General features: G+C 48.0%; 1 protein-coding gene across 1 annotated transcript; it reads right to left on the reverse strand.

Annotated features, from left to right (window-relative positions):
- Nucleotides 1-7,070: 7,070 nt before the first annotated feature.
- LOC100224757 (G-protein coupled receptor 183-like) lies at nt 7,071-9,648 on the reverse strand. Its single transcript, XM_030276558.4, has one exon. It carries the CDS (start codon nt 9,158-9,160, stop codon nt 8,096-8,098), a length of 1,065 nt encoding a protein of 354 aa, XP_030132418.3. The 5' UTR covers nt 9,161-9,648; the 3' UTR covers nt 7,071-8,095.
- Nucleotides 9,649-14,200: the final 4,552 nt, after the last annotated feature.

Consider the following 14,200-nt stretch of genomic DNA (forward strand, 5'->3'; position numbering starts at 1 on the left):
TGTCAGAGATGAGGATGGCCCTGCATTTGCTGAATCTTCAGTGTCTGGTCAACTTAGTGTTGACCACTGGAACATCAATGTTAGAAGTGATCCAGGCTGGCGCAGGAGGCAACAGGACAGAAGTGCCAAGTTTGTGCCATGCTGGGTTTGAAGCTTAGATTGATTCCTCAGTCAGCTTGCTTGGCTTGACTCTCAGAAGTGCTCAGTATTAGCACCTTAGGAGTTGCAGGAGGTGGAGTGCAGAGAGGGGAACATCTCTGTAAAAGCAATCTGAAGGAATACAAGATTCCAAAGTGCAACTCTGTGGAACCAGTCTACACAGGTATCTTAGCATTTCATGTATCTTTCTGTCTGTACTTGTGTGTGTGGAGCATGTGCATATGTGTCTGTTTATATACACACAGGCATATTTAATACATGCATCCATTTAGAATAAGGTGTAGGTCATAAGAAGTGTAGCAGAGGCAATAACATGTATAGGGGATGTTTTGGAAATCTAGATGAATACTGTGTACCACAGCACAGTGGTATTATGGTAAATTGACTGATAAAACTAAAAAAGTCCTTTGGGCATAACATGTCGTTATCTAGAAATTGCAACAAATTTATGCAGCTTTCAGCAAAAGGCATAATTTTTAATTAAGTCAGTGTTCTGTGTGGATTTCTTTGGTATTTTGCAGTGGGTTTAGTAAGAGGATTTTGGAATGACAGTGTGTTTTCTTGGGCTTTGATCAATCTCCTTCAGGGTTTGTCTTGTTTCTGTGATCATAATTTTTAGGCAGGGTCTACTTCTTAAAAAAGGTTGAGTTTTGTTTGTGTGAAGCTGAAGCTATGTGTGTGTGTAGACCACAAACACTTCTGTACCCAAGGAATTCTGGAAACCTGCTGTTTTGGAAAGCCAAGGATACGTGTAAGAAAAAAAAGTCCTACCATAACATGTCTATGCAGACTACTTAAATGTTTTGAAACAAGTGCAGGTTTTAATTTTGAAACATACCGATTCTTCCTTCACAAATATCTTATCCAAAAATAGCAATAAATACTGGTAAATTAATTCAGAAATCAAATTTTGTCTGTAGGAAATAAAATACCTATCCTAGATTAAATAAATGTGCCCTTTTCAGACATTGCCCTGCTGTAGGGACAAGCACAAAGAGTATTTATTCCTTGGAATTTTAAAACATGTTGAGTGGCATATGGGGTATGTAAGTGGATATTCTCCAAGTCTAAATAATTTCTCACTGTTGCCTGTACAGGGGGATTCAAATGTCATGATTGCATGGAAAATCCCATTTTGCTGGGCATTCTGCAAAAATATGGTTAAACCTAAGGGGTAAAATACAGATCTTGGTGATGTCAGTGAAAATTCCACTTGATTGTGAGAAAAGTTTGTGTTTAAAATGCCTCCAGGTTGTGCTTTCCAATTAAAAAAAAAAAAAAAAAGTGATAAAAGAAGGGTCTGAGATGCTGTTGGAAACGGTTCCTGTTTCATGCAAGAACCATAGAAGAAAGATTCATACGTTAGAGATGGAAAACAACTCAGTTTCCATTTGATGGTGAAATTTTCATGAACTGTTTCTGGGAATGTGAGGAGCTTGTTCTTCACAGCCTACGCTGGGTTTGTCTGATATGGTTTTGAATGTCTCATCACACAGTTTCTAATCTGTGTGTGACACAAGCCATATTTTTTGGGCAGCATGAAAAAAGTAGAATAGTTTTCTACGTATTGGATTTCAAGTCCCTAGAAAATTGAGTCTAGTTCTAGTAAAGCCAAGATGTGATATTTTGAAATAAAAGTAGTTGCTGCTGTTAAAATTTCCCTGCTAGACAGGGAATATAATCTTGTGAGACAGCACTGGAGTAACTTATTGAGGGACTTTCCTAGACAGGTATGTGACACTTCGAAATACACCCACAGTGACGTTGATATTTGTGTAAATCTACCTGATAAGCCACCAGGCTCAGGTTCTCAAGCCTTAACTTTTTGCCAAGATGGAGATTGATTGGTCTCAACACCTACCAAAACCATTTTCCTCCCTCAAAACAGGCATTAAAGGCTGCCTGTTACTGAGCAAGCACAAGGACTGTTGCAGCTCGTTCACGCACCAGCCTGTGCTGTCTTGCACAGTGCCTTCTGGAATATGTGGTGGAGAAAGGGTCTTGTTATTTTTGTCTGGAACAGAAGAACAAGCCATAAAAACTTACTGCAAGGCACTAGGCAAAGGGCAACATTTCTTGCTCTCCTGTTTGTATGTATATGTATATATGTGATTATATATATGCATATATGTGTGTATGCATGTGTATATATACAGAGAGTGAATGAGAATATTTATAGATTGGTTCAATGAATTTAAGTGGAGCTAAGACTTTGTTAAAAGAAAATTAAAAGTCTGTATTCAAAGACCCCCCTCTCTCAAACGTGTGTATTTGGAGTAGCTGTGTAATTGCAAAGGCACCAAGCTTTGGAAACACTCCAAACTACAATTCCCATGAGGAGAACTACATCTTTTTGAGGATAAATAAATGCATTATTTGAATTAATAGAGGGATTTGATACAAAAGTGCAATTAAATTCTTGTGTATTCTTCCACAAGAAAAACCTATGTGTAATTAGCTTTCTTTAACTGTGTGGCCACAGTAATCAGTATTTAATATAAATGAGCATGTTTTGAACAAATGAATTGTTTTACTCGGAGAATCACGTGAACACACATAGGTTTATATATATGCACACATGCATACATATTTATTTATTTATATATGTGTAAAATGTGTGTGCATTTAATTAAAAAAATAGTGTTTTAATTTTTAGTAGGATTAGATTCCTCGTGTTTCCATATGTAAAGGGATTCTTTCACCACAGAAAGTCCACTCTGAAACTCAAAGAGGGTGTGTGCTTCCAACAGTGTTTGGTGCAAATATGAGGTGAGACACCAGCGGTGGGAGCAGAGGAATGTTGCAACTGGGCAAATGGGTGTGACTGTTGAGAATCTCAACACATTGGTAGTTCAGCTGTCATTATTTGTTTTCCAAATGAGAGTTTGAAGAGGAAGGAGAAGTTAGTTTGACTCATATGTGTTTGTAGGAGGCTGTTTCTTAGCCTGAATGGTTGCAGTAGGGAAGGCAGAAATTTACATTAAAAATGGGTGAAAAATTCCAGGATCATGGATGAAGTGAAAGCAAGATCTGACTTTTTGACTGAGGATAGGTAGGGACCGTAAGTGTCACATAAGATTAGCAAAGGAAGGGACTTGAGAGAGATGAGGCAGGTGGAACTGAGCAAACCCAGAGAGTTTAGGATCGAGGAACAAAGTAGAACTGAGGACAGAAAGAGAAGACCTGCTGAGAGAAAGGGGACAGAGTGTTGCATTGCACTTAGTTCAGTTTTAATTCAGAGGATTTCATGCGAAAAATGAAAATATGCAAGGTTATGGCTAATCTCGTACTGAAAATCCACTCTCTTTTTTAGGGGTGTCTGATAGGGGAATCCTCACATTTTTTTGGTCAGTTTGCAGGAGGTGGTACATGTGGCAAGTGAGAAAGCAGTGTAATCCCAGCAGCTGGGCAGTGCAGCAAACCCTGGAGCCACTTGTATGTGAGAATGCAGATGCTTCTGGCTTCCAAAGCAGTTAGCCCTGCCAGCCTGACTTCTCCTGGCACCTCTCCATCCCAGCTGTGGAGAGACCTCCTTCAGAAAGGACACAGCTCCTTGCAGTCCTGCAGCTTTTCCCACAGAAGGTGATTTATGATCCCCTATTCCATGAGAGCACACCACCTGTGTAAGGGAACTGGATTGAGAGCTTGTGCTTGCCCCTCACTGCTTCTGGGCATTTGCTTGGGGTGGGGGGGCAGAGGCATAGGTGCACCTCTGAGGAGAAAATAGATGTCCACATCTTCTGGCCTGATCGATCACAGTGGGGCTTGTTACTTGGCCATGAGAAGCTTTTATTTTTAGTAGATATGTGCGTTGTTACATCACAATATTTTACTGGCTTACAAAGATGGCTTACAAATATTGTGTATGACATGCAATAGTTTCAGCTCAGAGCAATTTGAAGCACAGACTGAAGAGGTGTGTAAGTTGCGAACCACTGCTAAGGGAAGAAAGCTGTTCTGTTTGAGTTCGCCCCAGCCCCCCTGCCAAGGGCAGGGACACCTTTCACTAGACCAGGTTGCTCAAAGTTCCATGAAACCCAGCCCTTGAACACTTCCAGGGATGGGTCATCCACAGCTTCTCTTGGCAACCTGTTCCAGTGTCTCACCACCCTCATGTAAAGAACTTTGTCTTAATATCTCATCTAAACCTGCCTTCTTTCAGTTTGAAGACATTCCCCCTTTGTCACTACAGGCTCTTGTCAAAATAGGCCCTTGTCAAAAGTCCCCCTCCAGCTGCCCTGGAGGCTTCAGGTACCTAGATTTTCAGTGCTCTAAGGTGTCCCGGGATCCTTCTCCAGGCTGAACAATCCCAAAGCTCTCATCCTGTCTTCAGAGGAAAGGTGCTCCACAACCTGGAGTATCTCAGTGGCCCTCTTCTGGACTTCCTCCAACAGGTCCATGTTATTCCTGCACTGGAGACACGAGATGCAGTGTTCCAGGTGGGATTGCACTGAAGTTGAATATAGGGACAAAATCATCTCCCTTGACCTGCTGGTCATGCTACTTTTGACGCAGCCCAGGATATTCTTCTGATGCAGACAGTATATACTATATCCTATATCTCTGCATGTGTTACCTATGGTTGGGTGTCCACAAAGTGTACTCTCTGCCCTCAGACAAAAGTGCAATCTTCTCTTAGAAGACAGAACAGCACCAATAGGCCGCAGAAAAGCAAGAATTACCTGCATACTGTGCAGTTACAATGCTGCACAGAGCACCTTCCATCCCAGTGTGCTGTCCTGTGCTTCCCATTCATCGCCACCACCCGGCTTGCGAAAGGCGCCACATTCCTACGCGGCAGCAGACGCGTGGGGGAAGCACAGCCCCATCTGGCACCGGCTTCCTAAAATCGTGGGCGTATTTTTAACACCGAGCAGAGGTTCCGACTCCCTCTTTTGGCGGAGGCCCGGAGGCACCATCCCGGAGGCTGGCAGTGCGCCCCGGGGCTCCCAGCCGGGGCTGCGGAGCCGCGGGCAGGGCAGGAGCCGCGGCCGGGCGGAGCCGGTGGAGCAGTCTTTAGAAGACAGACAGGTGCTGCGCTTGTGGACATGGTTTAGTGGTGGCCTTGGCAGTGCTGGGTTAATGGCTGGTCCCAGTTGTTTCAGAGGTATTTTCTGACCTAAACGATTCCGTGCTTCTGCACTTTTGTGATTCCAAGGGGTCAAAGCGTGGCAGCGGGTGGTAGCTGCTGGGCTAGCAGGTACAGCAAGAATCGTGCGAGGAGCTTGGACTGAACAGGTGAATGGCAAAGTGTAAGAAAACTGTTCCTCTAGACAAAATGCTGTCTATGTTTTCTCTTCAGTTTTAGAGAAATGCTCCTTTTTCAAGCAGACAGGGATCACCTGCAGCTGGGCAAGCTAATTTGGGCAAGAGAGGGTTCTTTAGAGTTCTCCTTTGCCCTTATTCCTCTTGACCACTCTGCCCAAGTCCCTTCCTTCTCCATCTTGTGGATGTTCCCTCAGTTCCAGCTAATTGCCTGCTGTCCCCAGACTGGTACTTTCAAAAGCAAAGTAGCCGACGCTGGTATCCATCCAGAGGAGAAAGGCCAGATCACTCCTGCATTTTGCAGCACTACACCCAACTCTTCAGATATTTCCTACTCCAAAGGCTCCTACTGGTGGCAAGAGGTGGAGGTACCTTTCTTAATAAAGTACTTCTGAGAAAAACAGACTCCAATAAGGAGCAAATGATTATGTTTATACTCCACCTTTTCCTGAGAAGGCTTGGTCATAGATTGGCTTTTTCTCAGCTGTGGACTGCAGCTTGGCAAAACATCTCAATGTCTTGATCTTGAGAAGGAGTTGGCCATTGCTGCAGACCCCTGCTCTGGTGCTCACATGGAAACCAATAGCTACGAACCACTGGCAGCCCCCAACACAGTCCTGCAGAATTTGAGTTACAAAGATGGCAGAGCCAAGCTCTTCATAGCATGAGTAGGTGATGTTAGGGGCAACAGCCACCACCTGTGGGTGGGGAGGTTCAGACATGACAGTGGGAAGAATGTTTTTATCCAGAGGGCAATGCAGAGTGGCAACTGTCACCTCAGCAAGGGGACCCACCTTGCCTGGAGTTTCTAAGCCTTGTTTGCATGATATGTCCATGTCTGAACATGACATGTGTGAAGCCATGTCCAGCCTGACATAGTGCCAGCACGGTCCTGCTTTGGGTGGCCTGTTGGGTGAGGTGATGCAGAGATTCCCTTCCAGCCATCACTTCCCAGACATATTAATGGGGCAATGTAACTGTACAGCAACTACCAACCTAGCCAGACTCCTTCAAGGGTGTTCAGAGCACTGATATCCTCCCAGCTCTTTCTTGTCCATTGTAATATGCTTTTCAGGACAAAGGCCCTCTGCAGGTCAGCACTAAGGTTGAACCTGCTTTGAGGAGGGCTCAGCCTCCAGAAAGGACCTACTGGAGTCAGTTTCCCACCTGAGTTATTTTAGACATCCCTCTTTGTCAGCCTTCAGCATACCTTCAGCCTTCAGACCCATAAGTAAAACCATCACTTGTCCAAAAGCTTGTTCATGCACATTTTGTGTGCATTTGAATGACCAATGTGCATTTAAAACAATAAAGGGCTGTATGTGACTATTACTAACTTTCTAGGCATAAAAAAAGGTTATAACCTTAAAGAATTATTTGTATTAATCAAAACTGTCTGTTCATGAAAACTTTTCAGGTATACTTTTCCTTATAAGTAGGTTTTTTTCCTTTTCAGGTCTCTGTGTGTGTCTGTCCCTTCCAACTTCAAACAAAAGGCTAGACATGCCAGGAACAGTGAAATCCTCTGTGTGGTTTCTTTTATCATAGTCTAGTGATTTCAGCAAAGAGCTGAGGAGGCTCCTGCCAACTTTTTCCTCATCTGAGAGGCACAAACCTCAGCAGGATCCTGATGTCCCAGGGCTGTGGCAATAATCACAAGCAACCTCCCTTAGCAGGGCTCTCAGACTCCTCAGGGCACCAGCTTCAAGGTGGGTCAAGGTCACAAAAGGCCACCCTCATTTCTTGTCCCTATTTCTCTACTCCCTTCACATTAAGGAGTAATGGGAAGGTTTGTCCCATGAGTACATCCAGGGCCGGTTTGCAGCCTTAGAGCTGGGCTGGGATCCAGGCCATCCCTATGATCCCCTTCCTCTCAGTGGGTCCCAGGGTGACCACAGTATGGTCAGGTGTGATGAAGGGCCCCCTGGAGAAGAAGCAGTCGACCAAATGATGAATGTAGGCAGCAGCACATCCAGGAGCTCTAAAAATTCACATCCTCACACCTCTTCCTTAGGAGAGGACTTTTCCAGCATCTCCCACATACCCCACACTTACTGCTTGCCCCATGCAGAGCCCTGGTGCAGGAGCAGGATGCTGGGCAGGCAGACAAAGGTGCTGCTGATTGTCAGTGTGGAGAAGGAGCTACAGGCCATCTTCTGCAAGCAAATAACATCCCAGACTTTTCCTGGAGTGCCCTGAGTTCATCTCCTCCGTGCTGTCCACCCTGAAGCCTGCAGGGATGCTGCTGTAGTGCTCCAGGGGCAGTGCAGGGGAAGGGGACAGAGGGACATCCATGGTGGTTACCAGCACACCTCAGCCCCACAGGGGGTGCGGACAGGCACGGGAGAGAGGTGCAGTGCAGCACTGAGAAACCTTCAGCTGGGTTTGCCAGACAGAGCAGCTGCAGGAGCTGCCTCCTCTGGGGCTGGGATGAAAAGGTGCCTCTCCGTGCTCCAGGCTGGCAGGTGCAGCAGCGCTGAGCACAGAGCCAGGCATGCAGAGCCAGGCAGGGCTTTGTCCCGGATGGGTTGGCTTTGAGAGAGCCCCTGGCTCCAGGCAGGGAAGCGATGGAGCCTGTTGAAGGTGCTGGTCCTGCAGCTCAACTCCACCTCCTGCCATCAAGGATGGTCCAAAAGTCACAGGCCAGGGCAAAAGGGAGGGGCTAGTGCTGCTAGACGGAGCTGGAGCCCGGTGGCTGGCTGTTGCTGTTGCTCTCCGATGGGGTCTTGGCAGTGGAGGAGGTGGCCAGGGAGCCGCTGTTCCTGAAGATGCGGAGCAGCCTCCGCTTGTAGCCCCGGAAGGCGAAGAAGTAGATGATGGGATCGATGCAGCAGTTGAGGTTCATGAATGCCACAGTGACTTGCAGGGACATCTTGAAGGCTTGCTGCTCACGGCAGGATGGCTGGTAGAGAATCTTCCTGACCATGAATTGGACAATGTTGAGGTGGTAGGGACTGAAGCAGAGCAGGACAGCCAGCAGAACCACCAGGATGACAGTGAAGGCCCTGTGGTGGTGCCCATTCCTCACTGTCAGCGGGTTCTCCTTGGCTGTCTGGCAGAGCTTGAGGTTGATCCTCACATAGCACACCAAGATGATGCCCACAGGCAGGAAGAAGCCAAGCATGCAGGCCACCAGGAGCAGGTAGGGCAGATTGGGAATCTCCTCGAAGTTGAAGTACTCCATGCATGTCAGCTTGTCTCCCATCCTTCGTGTCATGGGCCGCAGGAGCAGCGGAGCCGTCTGCAGGAACACCAAGGACCAGACGAGGACACAGATGCCCCTGGCACGGCTCATCTTCCGAATCCTGCCAGGGTGCCTGGTGCGCACCACGGCAACGTAGCGGTCCACGCTCACACAGGTCATGAAGTAGATGCTCACATAGGTGTTCATGTAGAAAATGAAAGCTGTGATCCGACAGAACCAGTCCCCAAAGGGCCAGTCAGACTCCAGGATGTAGTAGGCGATCCTGCCGGGCAGTGCCAGGGTGAAGAGGGCATCGGAGAGGGCCAGGTTCACCAAATAGAGGTCAGTGGAGTTCAGTTTCTTCTTCCTGCGCTGGAAGGTGATACAGAGGGCCAGGACATTCCCACAGGCACCGAACACCAGCAGGATAATGTAGAAAAGGGAGAAGGTGACTTTGGTTGAGAAGTGGTGATTGTGCACATTGCAGCTGCTCTGGTTGCTGGAGGTGAGGTTGGTGGGCAGGAACACATTCTCCACAAGAGCCATTTTCATGGTGCCTCACGAGCTCTTGCTCTCTCCCTTGGAATAAGAATAGACATAAAACTTGCAGCTTATTGATAACAGGAGCGGCACCCTTAGAACTGGCCCTCATCACTAAGCAAAAGCCCTGTCCCCTACTCCAGCCACCCCCTCCTAGCAGCACACAGCTCAAGTCATTTGGAAAAATGCTTCTCTTGTGATTTTGGTGAGAGCATCTCAAGAGTGGCTGTGACTCATTCTCCTTTTCTTATCACGAGCTACTCTTAATTTTGTTTTTTCGCAAGTCCAATCAATATGAGAAAGGACTGGAGGTGCTGGGAGGGGGAATTGCCTGTCACACAAAGAAGGTCCCAAACTCATATGGTGTCAATGATATCATTTACTCACTGCGAGGGGAATGCAGAGCTTCATTGAGAAAATGCCCAAAAAATGGAGGGGCTGGGACTGGGAGGGCTGGGGCGTCGGCGGGCAGAAGTGCCGAGGAGCACTTTCCTAACCCTCGGGCGGGACCAAAGCAGCAAGAAAACTGAAGAAATTCAAAGGGAGGAAAAAACCAACCCTTCACAAAAAAAACCCCAACCTTCCCCAAAACTCCCGTGACCCATGTTCGTCCGATCAGGGAGCTGAGAACGCTCCAGCACCGAAGCCCCGCTCCCCGCACGCTGTCCCGCCGCTCGCCCCGCTTTGGGCACGGTGTCCGCGCTCATGCCTGGTGACAGCGGTGTCCCCTCGGCTGCGGGGCTGCAGCAGCTCCCGGGACGCGGGTCCCGCACGCCGCTCACCTCCCGCCGCCGCTTCCCGCCGGGCTCCGCTCCGAGCGCCGGGACGGGACAGAACGGGACGGGACGGGACGGGACGGGACGGGACGGGACGGGCGCAGCGCTGCCTCCCGTCCCCGGCGGCGCGGACCCCGAAGGGCTGGGATGGTCAAAGCCACAAGCACGAAAGGGAGGTCAGGGGCTCCAACCTGAGTGCGGCAGTGCCACCGCCTTCTTCTCTTCCTCCTCTTCCTCCTCCTCCTCCTCCTCCCGCCCGACTTTTGGGGGACGGCGAGCGCGAAGCCTCCTGCCCGCGTCCGGCACTCGGGCTCCCCGGCCGTGTGAGCGCCTCCCGGGATTCGCTCACGTTATAAAAGCACTGTGAGACTTGGGGTTTTTTTTGTTTGTTGTTTTTTTGTTGGGGTTTTTTTTTTCCTTAGGGTTAGTAAAACTGTGTTTTTTCTGGGTGGGGCTTTTTTTTTTTTTTTCTTTCGGTATGTGAGAAGCACACTGCCGCCGCGGGGGATATTCTCAGTAGCGGCGGTACTGGAGAAGATAAATGACTGTACCTGCGCGGCAATCGCTCCCGACATCTGAGCCGACTTCGGGTTTTACTCTGAAAACTTCTACAAGGATGCAAAATGCAACTGAGCGATGAAAACAACTTCAGCTCTGGTTCACGTGCGGTCCAGGGTGCTCAGCCCGAGCACAAGCACATGGCCACGGCAGCACGATCGGACCACGGCAGCTTTTACAATAAAGTTGTGGCAAATTTTCAAAGGAGCTTATTGTGCTTGTGGCCAGTGCAAGCCATGCTGTGCCTGTGGTGAAACCCAGATTTGCCTTTCACACACACATAGAGACATCACCGGGCATGGCTCCTTAGGGCAGAGACTGAGTTCAATGAAACAATTTGCCCTTAGTGGAAAAATATTTTTGTTATTAGGATGATATATTGTGTGGTGAAAGTGGGGCAAAGCCCCTTGACCTAGCTGGAACTCTCACGGCGGGCTCAGTCTCCACAGAGTGCTGAGCAGTGGAGGGCTGTGATTTATCCCTCAGCCCTGTATGTGTGTGTCTTACAGCATAGAGAGAGTACTTTCCTTCCCAGCACTTCCCAAAATGTTTGCAGAAGCGCAGCCTGCCCTGTGACCAGCAGGATGGTCTTCCCCATGGTTTCCCCATGGCTTTTTTACTGAAGACCACTAGGGTTTTCAAATCCCAAGAGGAATTTTTAGGCTTTTTTTAATGGTTCTAGGGTTTGGGGGTTTTTTTTTTTTTGTGGTGGTGGTGATGATCTTGCTGGTGTCTGGTTTTATGCCTCAAAAAAAAAAAAAAATCCTAATAAACCAGGAAATTCCCATCACAGGGCATTCGGGATGCTACTGAAAAACTGAAGCCAAGAAATACAAAAGTTAAGATTACAGTTAAGCTGAACTTCCATATTTCCCTCTGGGTCAGTAAAGCTCAACTAATTATTTAATTGCATAATATTTCTAATGTTTTAAAACAGTGACATTAAACTCAGTACTAATCTGTGTACTCATGTACTGTGAGTCATCTGTATAGAAATTACACATTATTGTCATGAATTTACTAGAAGTTGAAGGTACCTAGCAAGACTAATAGTGAAAATTGGCTAACAAGCATCTGTTAATGAAGATACTTTTGTTGCTCGAGGGTTTATATTACAGGGAAAGAAAGGTCAGCTAATAACAGAATAGATACTGTGTAAACTATTGAAAATATTCCCTAGTAAAATAGGGGTATTCTACTTGTACATCTGTCAAGAGTTAAGCTAATCAGACTTGTGTGGGGTTCAAATGTTCTTGAGCTGTTTCATCGTGATGGTGAAAACAGCCAATGGATTTAACATTAGAGAAGTGTTATGTCTACAGAAATCCTGAGCCCACACCAGCGACTGGATCCAGGACTATCCTTTCATCTCCCTAAAGCGCTGCACGACAAACAGCTGCAGCTGAAACAAATTCCAGCCTCATCGATTCGGGGCTCGCTGTGGCACTGGCGGTGCAGAGCTCCTGCCTGCCCTCATTACAGTCTCCCACATGAGAGTCTTATCTCCATCGTCGAGGAAATAAATTTGGATGAATCTCAGCAAAATGCCATTGGCTTCCACCCAGGGGTCCACAGCGCCTCGGACCAGTTGAATTACCAGTGCTTGGCAGGGATGGACAGGGAGGTTAGTGATGCAAATTCATGCCCAGGACTTTTCCGAGCAGTCAAACAGGACCTTTGTACAGCCCCTGCCGTCCCCCGGGCTCTGCGCTCACACAGGCACTGAAAAGAGAGCTGTAGATCCCACAAGAGGAATCCCACCTGCCTGGGGATGGAGGACTTCTCATGGAGCCCACGGGAGCGGGGAAGTGCTGGCGCTGTGTCAAAGGGGGCCTGGATAAAGGAGGGTCAGCGGGGTCCCAGCCCCTGCACAGAGGAGGGAGATGACCCAAGTGGCACCACCGGCCTCGAAAACAGATGGAAGAGCCCAAAGTTCTGGGTGACAGCCGTGTCCAGGGTGACAACTGTGCCCATTGCCTTGGGAATAAGACAGAGGGAAAGCAATGCTCTCCACCTGATTTTATTTTTCTTTTTGCAGTGCAGAACAAAGGAAGTGGGTTCTTCTTTTGTGCAAAACACGCTCCTGCCCTGTGTGCAGCAGGTGCTGCGCTACAGGAGTGCAGCCCAGCTCCACCCGTTTGCACGGCTCCAGCAAGCCCAGCACGGCTGCACCACTCCACACTGCACAGCAGCAAGGCCCTTTCAGATGGGACAAGGGACTGAGGGCATCCTCTTCCCACCTGTGGGGATCTGCTCCCTGCCTCTGCAACACTGGATGAGCTGAAACGAGATCTCTCCTTAGACAGGGTAGGGAAGCCCTGTCCACCCCAGTTTGCAGCCATCTCATTTAATCTCTTAAATTAAGGGCACTGTCTCTACTGCCCTTGACTGAGCCCAGTGGAATGTAGTGTGGCATTTGAGGAGTGAGGTTCAGCTTCAAAGCTGGGTCTAGGCTTTCTTCTGTTGTGTCCATGTTTGCATAATGACACTTCCTTGGGCCTGGCAGGGAGCAAGCAGAGTTCCACAGCCCAGGTATCCATCCCAGGGTGAGCAGGACCAAATGTTGGATATTTCAGAACACCTCAAAGTCACTGTGGCTCTTCTCACATCATTCTCAGAGCACACCGCTCTCTGCCATCGTGAAGGCTCTCTGCAGCCTCCTTTTGCTGCTGGAGACCTTGCCATGGATGTTGCTTCCCAGCCCAGCAGAAAAGCCAGGCTGCAGCTCCTCTGGGATCAGGCCCTTGAGGCCATCAGCTGAGCCCAGCTGTGATGTGGCTGCAAGGAAAGCTCAGAAGGAGCTGGGCCTGCAGACACGTGCTGGGAGATCCATCACTGCGCTTCCTCCAGGGCTTCTTCTTCGGGTGCAAAGCATCTCAGGTAGTTGTTTACATCTGCTGGGATTTCCCAGAGTTGAGAGATGATTTGGAGCTGGACTTTCTGAGGGTAAGACAGCATAACAAATGAGGTAACAGCCCCTTCACAGAGAGACAGCAGGAAGTTTGTGCCTCTTCTTTCCATTGTATCATCATTGCCTCTCCCTTTTTGCTTTCCCCATTGGCTTTGGTTAAATTTTCTCTCTTCTAGTGCAAAACATTTCCAGGAAGTTTTGAGTGTAGACACAAAAAAATCTCCGGGAGATTTCAGTTTTGAAGAAACAGGCAGGGATTTTCCACAGCTCAGCCCCTGCATCCCAGGTCACTATTACTCATCTGGCAGTAGAACAGAAATGAGGAGAATCTGTGATTTTGACATTCATCTGTCCATTCAGTAACAGCATCTGTGTGGGGAGGACAATATTTTAGAGGCTTCAACTTCATATGATGGGAATTGTAGAGGAATAAAAATCTGAAGGTTCCTACCAATTTGTGATAAAAATCTGAAGAAAACACTTGCTGGAGTTTTGATATGTTTGAAACCTAATCTGGCTCTAAATCTAAGAGGGAAATACTGAATAACAAAGCAGCTGAAATCTTCTTCTGCATGATATGACTGATTTTGTTTTGCACATGCAGCACCAGGTCTGGAAATGATGGTGCAGCACCAAGTCACGCCAGTCAGAGGGTGGCACAGCTCATTTCAACATCCTGAGCAGTGGAGCACAGCATGGCAGCAGCTTTGGGAGCCTCTTCCTTCTACATTCCTTTGCCTCCAGTCCCAAAATGTGGGCAAGAAGCCCTGTGTGTGGGCCATGCAATCACCACTATTTTCATGTGCC

Source organism: Taeniopygia guttata, chromosome 1 (genome assembly GCF_048771995.1).
Source record: "Taeniopygia guttata chromosome 1, bTaeGut7.mat, whole genome shotgun sequence".
NCBI classification, from domain to species: Eukaryota; Metazoa; Chordata; class Aves; order Passeriformes; family Estrildidae; genus Taeniopygia; species Taeniopygia guttata.

Coding starts and splice junctions, on each gene's coding strand:
- LOC100224757 (XM_030276558.4), bottom strand. CDS start 9,160: ATGAAAATGGCTCTTGTGGAGAATGTGTTCCTGCCCACCAACCTCACC.